This window comes from Anguilla rostrata, chromosome 4 (genome assembly GCF_018555375.3).
Source record: "Anguilla rostrata isolate EN2019 chromosome 4, ASM1855537v3, whole genome shotgun sequence".
In the NCBI taxonomy this organism is placed as follows: Eukaryota; Metazoa; Chordata; class Actinopteri; order Anguilliformes; family Anguillidae; genus Anguilla; species Anguilla rostrata.
The window spans coordinates 9,202,078-9,217,661 of NC_057936.1; the positions used below are offsets into that span (position 1 = coordinate 9,202,078).

A 15,584-nucleotide genomic window follows, 5' to 3' on the forward strand; every position below is an offset into this window, starting at 1 on the left:
AATCGCCAGCAGCAAAAGTACTGATTAAATCCCTACCACAGTCAAAGCAAGGAAGGGCACGGACTGATTTCTTTGTGGATCCTGATCACAGAGAGTAGTGCAAGAACTTGCTGATGCTCACTGAGGCTATCTTGGTCCTTCCTACGTTCCCTGCAGCTGAATAATGAGTTTTTAGTTCCATGGAGAGAATCAAAATTGATTGGTGAAGTTCAGTAGCTTGTCTAAATCCGAATCATTCACTCACATTTTGAGTGACACACATAAATGAGGAAATGTCTTGTAATGTGTGTAACGGAAATTTTTGTTTTCAGGATAAATTGATTGCCCAAGATCAGTGGTAATCGACCCTGTTCCTGGAGATCTACCACCCTTGTAGGTTTTCATTTCAAACCCAATTCGGCACACCTGACAACGTAGCAGCTCAACAAAGATCTCTATCTTTTGAATGAGGTGTCCTTTGTTAGGTTTGGAGTGAAAACCTACAAGATGGTAGATCTCCAGGAATGGGTCTGGTTACCACTGCCCTAGATAGAGATACTGTGTATCTGTTTATTTATATTTGTCAATGCTGTAGAAATGCAGTGTGGGACAGTTGCCTGACCGGGCATGTTGGGAAAAAAGTTTGAGCCCTGAATATACAAAATGAACTGAAAACACCTTGGTGAAACCGTATAGTAAAATTAGACAGTAATGGGTCACAAAATGTCCTATTTCTAGTTGAGTTGGCATGGGATGACCCAGACGTACAGGGCTAAGGTACTGAAACTGCAAAGACGTCTACCTTGGAAATGGCTATATAAGATCAGTTCAGTTTACCTGTTTGACATTCATATCCCAGCAACACAGGTTGAACAAGGTCACAAGTCAGCAAGACAGGCGCAATATGAATGTGAAAAGGCCACCTATCTGGGTTCCTGCCAGCTGATAATGTATCGCCCCCTTTGAAGTCAAAATTTCTATCACATGCCTGCATGCGTCCCCCAGGTACGTGAAGAAGATATCTGTGACACTGGTGTGAGCGGCGAGATCTTGGTGTTAAAATAGATCTGGATACAGTCAGCAGTGTGAAAATGAAGCTTGTGCCAGGAGATTAGTTTACCGACTGCGGGGGCATGTAAGCACTGAGGGGAGATACCTGAGAACACAGTCCTACTAGAGCTCGAGGAGTAATGTCAAGAATTAAGCAGGGAGACACCAGCTGTGATATATCAATAAGTCCTATAGGCATGCAGCTACAGATAAGGTATTTTTTTCCGACATTTTGACTATTGATTCAAAATGGTTTAAATGAAATAAGAAAATGAAAAAGAAAACAAGGACTTAACATGAAGCTAATTGCCACAGGTGTTATCACAAATGAGTGACCCTCCCACAGTAGGATAACTATGTTTTCGGCATCTAAGTGCTTCTATGATCATTTATAGAGAGGACTAGTGTATGGGGAGGTTATGATTAAAAAGGTAATTCCTACATGAATCGCCTGATATGGAAGTGAAATTGTGCTTTGTTACCACCAAATTGTTGATGTTATACAGAAATTATCTGAAAAGTGGATAGATGGAGAAAATATGAGAAGCGTCATTTGTGCCATGACTCACCTTTAATGAGGGTCTGAAAATCATTGTGGGAGATGTTTTTTGCTTGCAGGTCAACCTTCAGAGCCAGCAACAGGGTAAAGAGGAACTTGTGGTCCTCATACAGGCTCCTTGCGGTGTACCGGAAGACCTCATAGGTGAGAAACTCAATGATGTTCCCTATTCTCTTGGAGGTGATTTGGGACTTTGCAGATCTATCCATAGATGTGTCGAAAATGCCCAAGAACTGCCGCAATGATGTCTGATACATGAGGTTGACCAGGCTCATCTCCACAATCAGGAAATACAGGATGCTGCCCCGTGTGGCCACGGGCCGGTACTCCTCTCTTGCCAAGTTGATTTTAGCTTCCGTCTCCGCGGCAATTGTGAGTTTCTCGCTCACCTGTGAAATGTGACGGTGTTACCATGCAACAAAAAGAGCCTACATTGTCAGATTTGATAAAAATCTGATTATAAAATAATATCGATAGCGGGTACTTCATCATCAAGACAATTTAGTACTTATCTCCAGCCTTCGACGGGTACATATTCAATGGAATTATTCATAGAAATGATAGAACTGGAACTACATTTCTGAAGGTCATTGAGAATGGCAAGAAAGGATTTATGAAAGCAAATTGCGAAACTTGCTTATTCTGATCTTAAAATGGCCTTTGTGTCAGTGAAATGTAAAATATATTGATTTTTTTGTCTGAGACTATTGATTACTATGAAGCTATCTGTAGTGTAGATCCATCTAATTGTAAAATAATTTTGTATTTTCTAATAAAACTGAAACTATTTGTGCAGAGACATTTGACCATTTTACTTCAAAACACAAGTACCTCTGCATACTGCACAAACAAGAGAATATCAAGATTGATTAGAATAAAATAAGATTAATTTTAATATATGTAAATTAAATGCAATATTAAGAGGGAAAAAACATAAAATGACAAGAAATGTATAGATTTTCATGGGACTGGATGAGATATGGTAAAAATAAAAGAGGCCTCGACCACTCTCACCTCTTCCGCTGTGGTCTTGGTGACACGAAGTACTTCGATCAGGGACTCATCTTCCACCAGCGAGCCCTGGGTGCTGGTCAGTCTGTACAGGAGGTTATCCTCCAGCTCCTGCATTTTCCTCTTGTTCAGCGTCACCTCTTCCAAGAGCTTCACACGCTCAGACTCCAGTTCCTTAGAGAGAGAAAGATGGGTAGGGAGGATGAGTAGTTCAAAGGAGAACTCTACCCACATTCACTTTTTTACCATTTTCTTTCATTCTTATTGCACGACGATCATGAAACATGAGGTATAAATAATTTGGGCAACTATCTTTTTTTTGGAAATAAATAATTAATTGTTGAAAACAAAACTTTTCCTCTTTAAAAACAGCCTTGGTGAAAAACACTAAAAACAGCTAAAGAATATTATTGTGCTTGTTACAGTGTTGTTTATTTTATACAGTTATATTTTTATATATATATATATATATATATATTTTTTTTTTTTTCCTGAACTAAAGAACTACTCGAGTGCTGTGAGCTAGCAGCCCCACAAAGAAATTCACAGTTAGATCTAGCATCACCCAGGGAAGGGAGGGTTTCAATCAGCCACCATAACAGTATATCATCGCATAGAAGCAACACCTACGGATTGACTGGGTCATGTACCATAAGTCTACTGTATGGTCAGTCTATCTTGGTATATTCAAAATTACTTAGATACAGTGCACACATACATTTTTTAAAGGGTTGTAAAATCTATGTTAAGACTTGCCTGTTTCTCAATGAGGATGACTCGACCCAGCAGCTGGTCCTCCAGCCCCTTCATGGTGACAGTGAAGTCGATGACCGCCGTCTTTGCATTGACCTCCGGTGTGTAGGCTGGGTTGGCCAGCTTGGTGGTGATGTAAAGGGTGAAATCTTTCATCACATCCACCTCTTTGTCCCCCACTTTGACCTGAAAGATGCCACAAAGGTAAACCCAATAATGAGTGGTCACATTCAGGTTATTGATCTTGCATTTGTAAGGCTTTCAGTGTCTTGTACCCTTCTTTTTTTGTAGTGCAGCAACATAATATCCAGGTGAAAACTGATTTAAACCAATCCGCTCCTTTAAAAATAATAATTAAAAAATAATAATAATACAGGTATTTTGGCCGATCCTTTTCTTACTATGTGGAGCCATATACGTTGGGTTGACTTTGTATCCAGATGAATCTAATTTATGGTAAATCTGGCATATCAGGCCAAGAGTGACACATTTCTTCATGCTCAGAGTTATTAACAATAGATTGTTGGCACCTGTACTGGAGTGGTTATGCCCATACTGGAGCTGATACAACTGTTAGACTGTGAACTGTTATTTTGTTAGATTTGGGGAAAGTGTTGAACCAATTAATAAACAGTGTTTTTCTGTAGAAAATCATTATTGAATCAACTACTTTCCCTAGTATTTGTTGAATGCTTAAACTCAGTTTAGTTCAGTTTAATAAAATATATTATTTTTCATTATATTTGGAAGTTAAGTGTACATTCAAAATCCAGGTTTTACTTTATATGTGGATCCAGATTTGATGAAATTCTTCTCCAGGATGTTATCCAAGGCTGGATCCAGCTCCTCCCCAACATCTTCAATCAACAGGGGGCGCCCAAGAGAAAGACAGTCTTCAAGATGTGTCCGGAAGTACTTGTGGTTGAGAGATGTCACCTGAAGCACAGAAGAGAGAATTTATGGTGACAATCTTCTTCCATGTAGTAAAATTACTAAAGCAAGGTAAGGGGTCTAAGGGCTCACCCCCAGAAAAATCTTAGTTTCAGAGACTTTGTTTGCTGCATTCTGGTGATTTTTTAATAAAATATGCACAGTAAAATGCCCAGTGTTATTTCAGCTCTAACCAAGTATATATAGGGGACCATATAGTCCAATAGGGACCATAATGTTGATTTCACATTGAACATTTTACTGAGTAAAAATAGAATAATAAATAAATACTTTTCATTTTACAAAAAGTAAGGTTCAACAAAAATCCAGTTTAAGAATGTTGCACAAAAAAGGGAAATTGTTCAAAATTCTTCCTTCTAGGACATTCAAAATTTACACAAGTTGAAACTGTAGCAACGGTAGTACAATAGTTCTGCAAGCAGAACTGATATTTTGTGTAAGCCATAAAAAATTACAAATCAAAGCTATATCCTTCATTTGTAATATTTTGTTGACAGCATTAGCCTGACTATAGCCAGCTGAGTGAGTTTTATACTGTATTCTGCAGAATATTTCTAACATTATCAATACACGAAAATTGCAGTGGAACAATTCCTTACACATCATTTATAATCCTATTGGCATTTCAGAAATATAAACTATTCAACAGTCACCATCAGCGAGGATGGCCATCATCACCTGCAAATCTCGGTCCTTTTCCCTGTTTTTGATCCAGATCTTGCCCTGGCCTTGGGGGTCAATGAGAAGGGGGTAGCGTGAGGCCTTGGTGACAATGATGCCATTCTGGACGGACAGGTCATCATTGGGCAGGCCCTGCAGGTTCCACTCCCCAATCGTGGCATTGTCCACCAGCATGCTGATCACATTAAGGTCCTGCATTGAGAAAATATTATTAATGTGAGTCATTTGAATGAGAGTGTTGCACCATAGGCAGAAAAGCATTTTATTTATTTTTAAACAGGAAATCATAAATTATAACTATATCTATAGTTTCCGTGGTTTTGCATTTCGTGTTTTCAAGAAGAGCACTTCGCTAATAAATAGGCAGTGGAATTTGTATCAATGGCTTGTGGATGCCCTTAAAGGGTTGGTTCATTTTTTATAGTTTCTCACCACAAGCTATGTAATAAATTGGGGACATGTCGGGCTCAAACCTCTCCTACATCGAGATCCTGTAGCTCAATCTCTGTTAGCCATTAGCTTTGTTAGCCAAATAACATTGATTTAATGGGAGAATCACCACCTGACAGCAATTTAATAAGCACATCAAAGCACATCCATAAACCAAACTTAAATAAACACTTTGTCATATTGCCCAAAACTAACTACAAATACTGTTTTTGGCTATCTTGATTGCAAGATATTGTATTTTTGCAAGCAAATAAACATAATGAAGTGTTTATTTACAGTTGCTTTATTAATAGTATCTTCATTAAATAGCTGTCAGGTGGTGATTCTAAAGCAGAAAAATGGTTAGGAATAGTACCATATAGGATGGTTAGGAATAGTAAATATAGTAATAGTAAGAGGAGAAACCAGATCGGTTCAGATGAACGGTCTGAATGATCCAAAGCGGGGTCCGTACGTCACTGTAGGGAATGCGGTTGTCGGTCATTTCCCGCCTCCACTGCTGCAGCAGCAGGTTGCGGTACTCCTGGTTGAAGGGGCCCGAATAGGACAGGAAACCGGTGGCCAGCAGGACATCTCCGACAAGGCGCCGGATCTGGCTCTGGAAGAGGGCACTGCTCTCCGTCCAGCGCGTCTACAACAAAGACCCGAGAGGAGGACACAGCCTGGGTCAGAGGGGTGCTGTAAAGTATGGAGGCCTAGATATCATACTGACAATGTTAAACATGAGAGCTACTATGCTGTCTGAAGTGCCTCAGGAGCAGTTAATGGGCATACTGTACAGCACTCATACAGTTTTCTGTATGAAATAAAAAATAATTCATTCTCTTCAATCGACCTACAGATATGAAACTCTTTCCAGCTGTTCAAATTTATTTAATTAATTAATTCATGAATTAATCACTGAAGTAATGTAGCTTCAACTAACAAATGAAACTATTTCCGTCATTTAACAGTATCAACAGTAATTGTGATGTGTCTTCTGAGAATTATCAATATGACACACAACCTTGGGCATATTTGATAGCCATTTTGTCAGTAAAGGAGTTTTTGAACAATTCAAGTGTTCCCATTGATAGTTTTTTAAATATTTAATCTGTATTTGAAATTCATCATCAATTCATATCCCAGAAACAATCCTCCATATTTGACATTTAAATTTTGGGCATTTAGAAAATGCTCTTATCCATAGCAACTTACACAGCTTAGCCTTTTCACACGCAATCATGGAACAAAAAAGAAAAATGTGATTAATCTGTGATTATCTATTAAATGTTTTATCATTTCACAGCCCTAGAATAAACACATTCAATGTAATCTTATAAAAATAAATGTGAATGCTACAATACGTGGAAGAACAAAACAGCAAATGTAACTCTGCAATGTTATAACTTGCAATCAACTATGACATCACAGCTGAGGTCACAAATTGGAATGGACTCACCTTCTCCCCACCCAGACCCTCAATAAGTGCGGTGGCATTGGCCATCTTGCGTCGGCATGCCTGGGCGTCGTCTAGAAGCGCCTGCTTCTCCCTCATGGCACCATCATAGAGCGCCTGCACCTCATCCAACTCTCTCTGCTTGGCGTCCAGCTGCTCTTGGGCCCGGGACAGCTCTGCCTGAGCCACTTGCAAACGTGCTTCCTGAAGCGTCAGGTTAGCCTAAAACACAAGAAGGAGGAACATTCCAGAAGTACAACCATCAGATTTGAACTTTTAGCCAGACTGAACTTTTAGCAAGCATGTTGCATATGCTGCTTCCGTTTGAAGCCTGAATTAATTCATTTGAAGCTTTACGTTCCTTTTTCTGGTAATTCAACCCTCATCCCAAAGATAAGAAAAAGTGCTTTACACACAGTAAGCTAATTGTGTTTGTTGCCCGAAAGTTGTGGCAGTACTTTTCTAGGTCACCAACGCTCAATTACCGCTCAGTACACTGCTATGAAAATGTGAGGCTGTCCTTCACTATACCTTCAGGGGTAACACTTCCTTATTGATGCTGAAGAAGTCTGCCATTGCCTCTGTCCAGGAGCACAGGCCAGCTACATTACCACAGATTCTCTTGGCTGTCTCCAGGTTGTAATCCTCCATCGTCAAATAAGGTGTGAGAAGCTCCACAACTTCTTCTGTGATGGTGTCCTTTCAAAAACATGGAGAGGAATATAATTAGAAGACATAAAAATAAAAAACTGAATTATGCATATTCTACCAAGCATGCAATTTAGAACATATGTTCAGTACAAGCATCTTTTTCTATTAATATTTATGAATTCTGTATTTTGCCGCACAGTTTGTGAAGACAAGAATCTGCCACTTAAATTAAAATTAGAATCAAAAGTAAGAATCAAATGTAAGAACACATGGAGATTACATCCAGGTTAAACTGAATAACAAGGACATTACAGTATTTGAAGAAAAAAAACAGTATATGCAGAGGACATATTCAATAATGCTAGATAATGGATCAGATTTTATTAACAAGGCAGGTAAATCGCATTGTGTTAGAAATGTTTCAAACTTTTCATTCATTCCAGTCAATTCATAACTAAATGCTGAAAATATTTAGCACTGTAGGCTGCAGCGTTTCTTTATATGTTGTTGAAATTTTGTCTAGCCTGTTCACTAACTTCTGTTCACTGTAGGCCCTCCTGGTTTTTTAAAAATCTGAAATAAAAATGGGGGATTCCAGCATTGCACCTCAGATCTGACTTCTAAGTACTATATCACAGGGGCTTGTTAACATCTCAAAAATGAGCAAGGTGATTTCCCTGTTTCTTTTATGGATGTAATATTGCTCTTGTCAGTCAATGAGACACCACATTTAATGGGCATGTGTTTCTCACCCCTGTGAAGTCATGCAATCACTGCCCCCTTTTTCAGGTATACCTTCTGAAAGCTGAGCAACATGGTGAGGAAGCCCGAGTTGTTCATGAGCTTCTGGGCCTCGGACCAGGAGGGCCGCATGCAGGGCCGCTCGGGGTCCATGGTGACGGTGTCCACCTTGCGCTGGAACAGCAGCAGCACGCAGTCCATGATGCGCATGATCAGGTGGGGCGGCTTGCCCAGCTTCCTCACCGTCGCGATGTCGGAAGGCTTGATGGTCTGTCAGGGGTAGAAAAATCAGTTGGACGTCAGCCAGGTGCAGCTTTTTCAGAGAACGACTGTCAGTAGGAAGAAACTATTGCCTATATAGTGTATAAAACTAGTCAAAATTAAACTGTAAAAACAGGTGAGATGTAAGAACATATGTAATCAACCACCATAGATCAGCCAATTATCCAGCACATTAAAACTGTAATATGATGTAGTTACAATATTCCTGCAAGAATTACTATTCATCAACACTCACCTGTAGGGCAGCCTCAGCTGCAGCCAGAGCAGGCTTTGCTGCCTCCAGCTTGGATTCCGCCACTGCTTTGTCGGCCTCAATTTCATCCACGATTGCCTGGGCTTTGTCCTTCACCTTCTGCACCTGCGTTTTGACCTGCTCGGCTGCCTGAGCCTTGACCGTCACCTCCTGGAGGACACCATCCGCCTTCCTGGACGCGACCTCGAGGTCCTTCTCCTTCACTGCCAGCTCCTGGGACAGCTGGTTGACCGAAACCTCGGCCTCCATAAGTTTCGCCAAGCCTGAAAGAATGGTAAATGGTAAATGGACTGCATTTATATAGCGCTTTTATCCAAAGCGCTTTACAATTGATGCCTCTCATTCACCAGAGCAGTTAGGGGTTAGGTGTCCTGCTCAGGGACACTTCGACACGCCCAGGGTGGGGATCGAACCGGCAACCCTCCGACTGCCAGACATCTGCTCTTACCTCTTGAGCTATGTCGCCCCACGACAAGAAGAAGAGATTTGGGGTTAAGTGGTAGTAAAACTAGGCGTAGTTGCTGTAAAAGTCGGGACTCAATCAACACTCCTGAAATTGGACTATATATGGTGCATACTGAGCACTACTGAATATACAATTGAATATTGAGTACTATCACATATAGCAGTCAGTAATATGTCTATAATGATCTAACATGAGCAAGCAGTTCATATATAATATATGAACTGTTTAATATGAACCTGTTATTTGGGTGATGTTCTTAGAATTTCACATCCAAATTAGAATATCTGTGTCCTGGATTACCTGTTTTCATGCGCTCTGCAAGCATTCCGACGTGCGCTATCTTTTCCGAGTAAATGATCTTGTAGCCGTCGATAAACGACAGGTAGGACTTTGGCGTGACGTAGGTCTGGCGGCGGAAGCGCTCGAAGTACTCCACGCACTTCTCCGCGACCAGGTCCTGGAAGGTCCCCATGGTGCCCACCATGCTGCTCTTGGTCTCCTCGGAACACTCGATGCGGTACTGGGCCAGGAAGTGCTGGGCGACGGCCACGAGGGCGTCCCGCGGCCAGCGCTGGAACCAGTCCATGGTGCAGCCCGAAATGAGGCCCGGGAACTTGAGCGCCCGGGTGCGGAACTTCTCCCCCACCGGCGAGAAGCACAGGACCACGTGCAGGTTGCTGCGCACGCGGGACAGGAAGTAGTCGTACAGGTTCTCGGGGGAGGGCGGGCGGCGCGGGTGCTCCCGCTTCATGGTGGCGATCAGGTCCTGCGTGATCTCGTCCACCTCGTCCCGGGCGAAGAGGTTGGAGACCTCGCCGGAGGCCAGCACGTTGTTCATGTACTCCAGGAAGGACTCGTCCTTGATCTCGTTGTCGGTGAAGATGAAGGTCACCCCTTTCCCCTTCTGACCAGCGGTGCGATACAGGAGCTTCAGGTCGTCCATCAGGTTGCTGGTGTTGTATGTTCTGCAAATAACACAGACGGCAGGGCATTTATACAGCTTTCAATCAGCTTTCGGATTTGTTGTCAAAGAAGGTAATAACATGATAAAAAATAATTTTAGTCAACTTACTCCATTATAGTATTAATTTGTATAGTATATGAAACCACAGTACTTAACTACATTTCTGTACTTGACAGACATTCTGTACGCCCAAATGAATCAATACAGACTAAGCTACACTGGTATAGCAATGATAATATAATAAATCAAATGGCACATTTCTCATCAAATCCATTCCAAGAAATGGAAATTGAAAATACTTAAATTTACATTGTGTTTATTTAATCAATTAATCAATTACAAATTATTAATTACACATTAATCTCAATTTCCAAAATGTACAAAAGGATCTTTTTGAAGACCACGCTCTTGGACTGTGCGGCAAACCTAGGTGAAGACATTTATGACATTACTGTGACATCTGGTTTACCTTGTCAGCGTGATCTGGAAGATCTGATACCCAGCAATGAAGGAGGCCAGTCGGGTAAGACTCTGTTTCCCAGAACCACCCACCCCCACCAACAGGGCATTTCCTAGGGGTGTGCAGATGATACGTGAGATCTTCACCAGGTGGATCATGGCATCCTGTTGAAAAAAGAAGGATGATCAGCAAACGCTGACACAGCAAATTCTAACTTTTCTCAGGTAATTCATAGAAGGATATACTGTACTCTAAACCTTCCTGTATGGTTGGGGCCACAGACCAACCCCTACCACCAGTTTCGTAACATAACCCTATAGAATTAAATGGCAAACAGATATGATGTGTAAATCGTCTAAAGTGATGTTTTGCAGTTCTTCAGGCCCAGTGATGCATTTGTTAAAGTCAATTACCCACCTTGACATAACCCTTTGCTGAAAATAATAGCTCCACGGGAAAATAAACAGCAATGACATTCTAAAGGTTATAAGACAGCACATGTATTGTGCAAAATGCCAAAGCGTAGGTTGCTTCTGCTTCATGCCTGTCAGTGCCTGTGATTGTGCTCTATTCATCTTCCATTAAGGGGCATGTGTGCTGAAACTGATGAAGTTCAGCAAATGTATTCCTCCCCCGAAACCCTGCCTGCTACGTGACTGTAAAGACCTAACCTGTTGCTTAACAACACACACTAAACCATGGAGTGGATGTTTTAGCAACAGCTTCCAGAAACCAGTGGGAATTATTGATGATATTACTGATCACTCATATCTGGGTGAAGCAACACTGACTATCCTAACCCTGAGCTGTGTGTCTGAAGAACACATTCTGATTCTGGCGCAAACCAGGCTGGGTCTGCACCACTACAGAATGGGCAAGCCCAGAGACGCGCGGTGAAGGCGATGGCGGCGTCTCACCCTAAAGAAGACCAGGTCCATGGGGCTCCCTCGCACCGACTCATTGTACTGCTGCAGGAACTGGGTGAGGCGCTCCGACAACGCCTCCAGGGACGGGATGGGCTCGTAGATCTTGGGGGCCTCGAGGTCCGCGTCTTCGGGCTCGTCCCCTGTGGCCTCCGGAGCATCTCTCAGGAAGTCCACAAAGAAGGACTCCCTGGAGGCCTTCTCTATTAGAGCTGCTCCATGGTCCTCTATGGCAATCTGTGGAGGATCTTCTTGTTATTTACTATATTATTATGGTGTCTTGCTGCCACTAGTTGAGAGCAGAGTAATTAAATGTGAAAGCACGATTCCTTTCATTCTCACCTAGATTTACTTTTCTCTCATGCAAAAATATGTATGTGGACTCTCAAATTTACTCTGCTCTCACACATTACATTACATTACATTACATTCATTTGGCAGACGCTTTTATCCAAAGCGACGTACAAGAAGTGCATTTTCATGATCGTAGACAACTGCTGAACACGGGTTCAGTAAGGTACAATTACTTATTTTGTACAGCTATTTCTAGCTGAGAACAATGAACACTATCCTGGTCTAACATCTGCAAAGCCAAACTAGGCAGAAGATTAAGCTAGAGTATTAGGACAAATACAATTTACCAAGAAGTGCAGGGATGGGGCAACATGTAACAAGTGACAAGGAAAAAAGGGTATTTTTTTTATTTATTTTTTTTTAATTTATTTATTTTTAATATATATACACAGCATGGTGGTGGTTATTCTAGGTATAGTCTGAAGAGATGAGTCTTCAGGCCACGGCGGAAGATGGATAGTGAGGGGGAGGTTCGGAGAGGGACGGGGAGTTCGTTCCACCACTGGGGAGCTAGGGTGGAGAAGCTCTGTGATCCCTTTGGGCGGGTGGGAGGGGTTACAAGACGCCCTGCTGCTGCAGAGCGGAGTGGTCGAGCAGGCACATAGAATTGAGTCATGTCCTGCAAGTAGATGGGGGCTGTCCTGTTGGCGGCAGTGTAGGCAAGGGTCAGGGCTTTGAATCGGGAAAACTGTATACGTACTTTCACCCACAATTTCTGTGGCAAAAGTCCTAAACCAGTGAGAGTAGGTTGTGGGTTTGACCAATGAAATTGTTAGGCCTACTGCTCTGCTACATTCTCATTGGTTGGAGAAGGGCTCATACTCTGGTTCAGGAAATATTTTTTCCCATTCGACATTTCTATTAGAAATTGCTACCATTTCACATACCTTCTCAAACGTCTTCTCAAACCACTCATTGTCCGTGAAGTTTGTGAAGCGATCAGCGATGACGCGGGAACACTCGTGGTGGAAGAGGGACACGAGGACCTCGGGGGTCCTGCACACCTCTGCTGTCACTGTGAGGATACCCTGCCATATTCGACTCAGGTCCCGCAGGTTGAAGATGTAGTGAAACTTAGCAGGTGTTGGCAGCATCTGTATACAGTCAATTACAACCCTTAGCACAACTTAATTAATTTAATTTAATTTAATTTAATTAAAGCCATAGGACGCTATTTCAAAGTCATGTCTATGATTATTTTTAAGTAAAAGTCATGTCTTTGTGTTATTGTAGATAGAAATTGAATATTATTGTTATTCAATAAATGTGCATATATGAACTGAATCCTGCTCTACTACAGATGGCCTAATACTACAATATTGATACAAACAAAGTACCGCAAGCATTTGATGGAAAACAGATCTCAGTCCATAATGCTCAAGCGCAGCTACAGTGTTTCACAGCACACAGATTCAAACCAAACTGTTATTATTATTTTTTTTTTACCTTGACTTTGACGGCCTGCCACAGCCGCCTCGTGGTGGGAACGATGGCGCCGGCCAGTGCGCACACCTCGGCCGGGAAGCCCCGCTCGGGGCAGAAGTAGCCGTGGGCGACGGTCTGGAAGATCTTGTCGATGGAGGAGTTGGAGGGCAGGGTGCAGTTGAAGACGCTGAACTGCCGCTTGAGGCGCTGGGGGATGTCGTTGCGGCCCCCCCCCGGGTGGATCATGGCGGCGGTGAGCTGCACGTCGATGACGCTGGTGAACTCCCCCGGCCGATCTAGGTTGTAGAAGCCTCCCTGCTCCATGAGCTGCCGAACGATTTCGTTCGTGATCTGTTTAAAAAAAAAAAAAAAAAAACAAAATGGAATACCCAGAAATTGCACACGGTTAATATACAAGTACGCATATCATTACACAGATCAAACATCTCGAGTCATAAACATTCAGTTTCATTTTTTAATTTTTTTAAGGTGTCATTCATATGAACAAAATCAGAAATTTAATCAGCGTACTTATACTCATTACGCTGCTGGTATCAAATTTGTTAATAAGAAAATTGCAACCATGACAGAAGTGTTACATCCTGAATAAACATGTACACTTGTCACAAGCACACCTCGCCTCTCACTTTCCAGAGCGACAAATTAAATCCACCCACGGCATTGGGTCCTTTTTTGTTTCAGCCAGACAGACGTTGCACATATCTGGATATCAATTTTCCCAATCTGGTCTGCTGACAGTGTTCAAATCCTTTTTTTTATGAGAACAAGACATTTAGCTGAGGATGTTAAATCAACCATTCCAGTGAGGTAAATGTGAAACCGTCGGATGAAAGATGTCTCAAGACTACAAAACTCATATTTCACACATATTTCTGTTCAGCTCATTTCAAACTGGAACTGACAGTACTCTGTGGAATGAGTAGCTACTTTCTCTATCCCGAATTTCCCTTCTTATAATGGGATCTGAAATGTTGTGAGGGATAATGTAGTTTGTGATATATTTATAGTTATGTGAGGAACATTCCAGAAAAAAGTATTACCAACACAAATTTGATTCTAGAAAAACTGACCCGTTACCCCGATACAATATAATTTGAATCAAAGACTACAATTAAATCAGGATTAAGGCTTTTAAGTGAAATAAATCATATAGTCAAAATAGAGCAAGCTGTATACAATATTCCTTGGACCATTTTTCAATAACCACGTCAGTCCCTGGTAATTGTTGACAAAATGAATGTATACTTTTCCCTGGAATGTGTCCATCGCTTCCTCCAATATCTGTCAAACTGCACCTATGCTAAAGTGTTATATGGGTGCCTCAGGAAAAGGAGCGAGGCACAAATGCTGACAATAATATCATGCCGGACCTAAAGTAGTGAAGTAACAGCTTGAATCTGATGCCAAGGTTTGCCTGTGACAATGCCCTAGCAACAGGACGATTTGAATTCACGCTTGTGCCTGTTAGCAGCTGTGGAATTCAGAGAGTGAGAAGAGAGCACGGAAACCAGATAGTAGACCCATCTTTCAAGGTAAAAAAAAAGACAGGTATACACATTTTATTCCTGCTTTTCCCTTTTCACTACGAAACCTTGTTCACTAATACTGGGTAATGTTAACTTAATTTTACTTGCGATTGTCGTTGATCTTTGCAAAATATTCTCAATTAAAAAACAAATACAAGTTTCTGAATATTGTGTGTATATGCATAACACACTTGCAATAATAGCTGCAATAAAACTCAATTAAGCATGTTTTTTTTTAGGCAGGCATAAGGTGTAACCTAGATTTTGAATGTTTCAGCCACAGTTTTGTGTCCTGTAATTTATTAAACACATTCTGGCTAGCAGTGCAGTTCTTCAGCCACAAGGAAACGTTGATTGTAAAAACTCACTGAAATAAAAAATCTATTAATCAAGCATTGGGAAAACTGTGAATGACATCTATCTGCTGCTCAAAGCTCTCTTGTGCCCTGATGACAGATGATTGCCTCTTGACGTTCGTCTCTGTCGTTGGTCTCAGGTGCACTCGGTTGCTCAAATTTTTTCATTTGAAATTCTGCCTAGGTTCACTGTACTTCCTCTCTATGTGTTTGAAAATCAGTTGCTTTCATGAGGATCACAGTTAACCATTAATTGCATGATTAGTGCTGATGGGGCTTATGGGGAACCC

The 15,584-nt window shown here is 41.6% G+C and overlaps 1 protein-coding gene across 2 annotated transcripts in view; it reads right to left on the reverse strand.

The window, feature by feature from the left end:
* dnah5l (dynein, axonemal, heavy chain 5 like) overlaps positions 1–15,584 on the reverse strand; it is a 63,833-nt gene that overhangs the window by 9,817 nt on the left and 38,432 nt on the right. For both annotated transcript variants that reach the window (XM_064330483.1, XM_064330484.1), the window contains exons 53-67: positions 13,413–13,742; positions 12,854–13,060; positions 11,607–11,849; positions 10,699–10,853; positions 9,566–10,230; positions 8,782–9,062; positions 8,319–8,534; positions 7,404–7,571; positions 6,876–7,094; positions 5,889–6,065; positions 4,982–5,176; positions 4,133–4,288; positions 3,356–3,538; positions 2,603–2,773; positions 1,599–1,977 (exon numbers count right to left, since the gene is read on the reverse strand). In XM_064330483.1, coding sequence (XP_064186553.1) covers positions 1,599–1,977; positions 2,603–2,773; positions 3,356–3,538; positions 4,133–4,288; positions 4,982–5,176; positions 5,889–6,065; positions 6,876–7,094; positions 7,404–7,571; positions 8,319–8,534; positions 8,782–9,062; positions 9,566–10,230; positions 10,699–10,853; positions 11,607–11,849; positions 12,854–13,060; positions 13,413–13,742 — 3,745 coding nt within the window. The remainder of the gene's footprint in view (positions 1–1,598; positions 1,978–2,602; positions 2,774–3,355; positions 3,539–4,132; positions 4,289–4,981; positions 5,177–5,888; positions 6,066–6,875; positions 7,095–7,403; positions 7,572–8,318; positions 8,535–8,781; positions 9,063–9,565; positions 10,231–10,698; positions 10,854–11,606; positions 11,850–12,853; positions 13,061–13,412; positions 13,743–15,584) is intronic.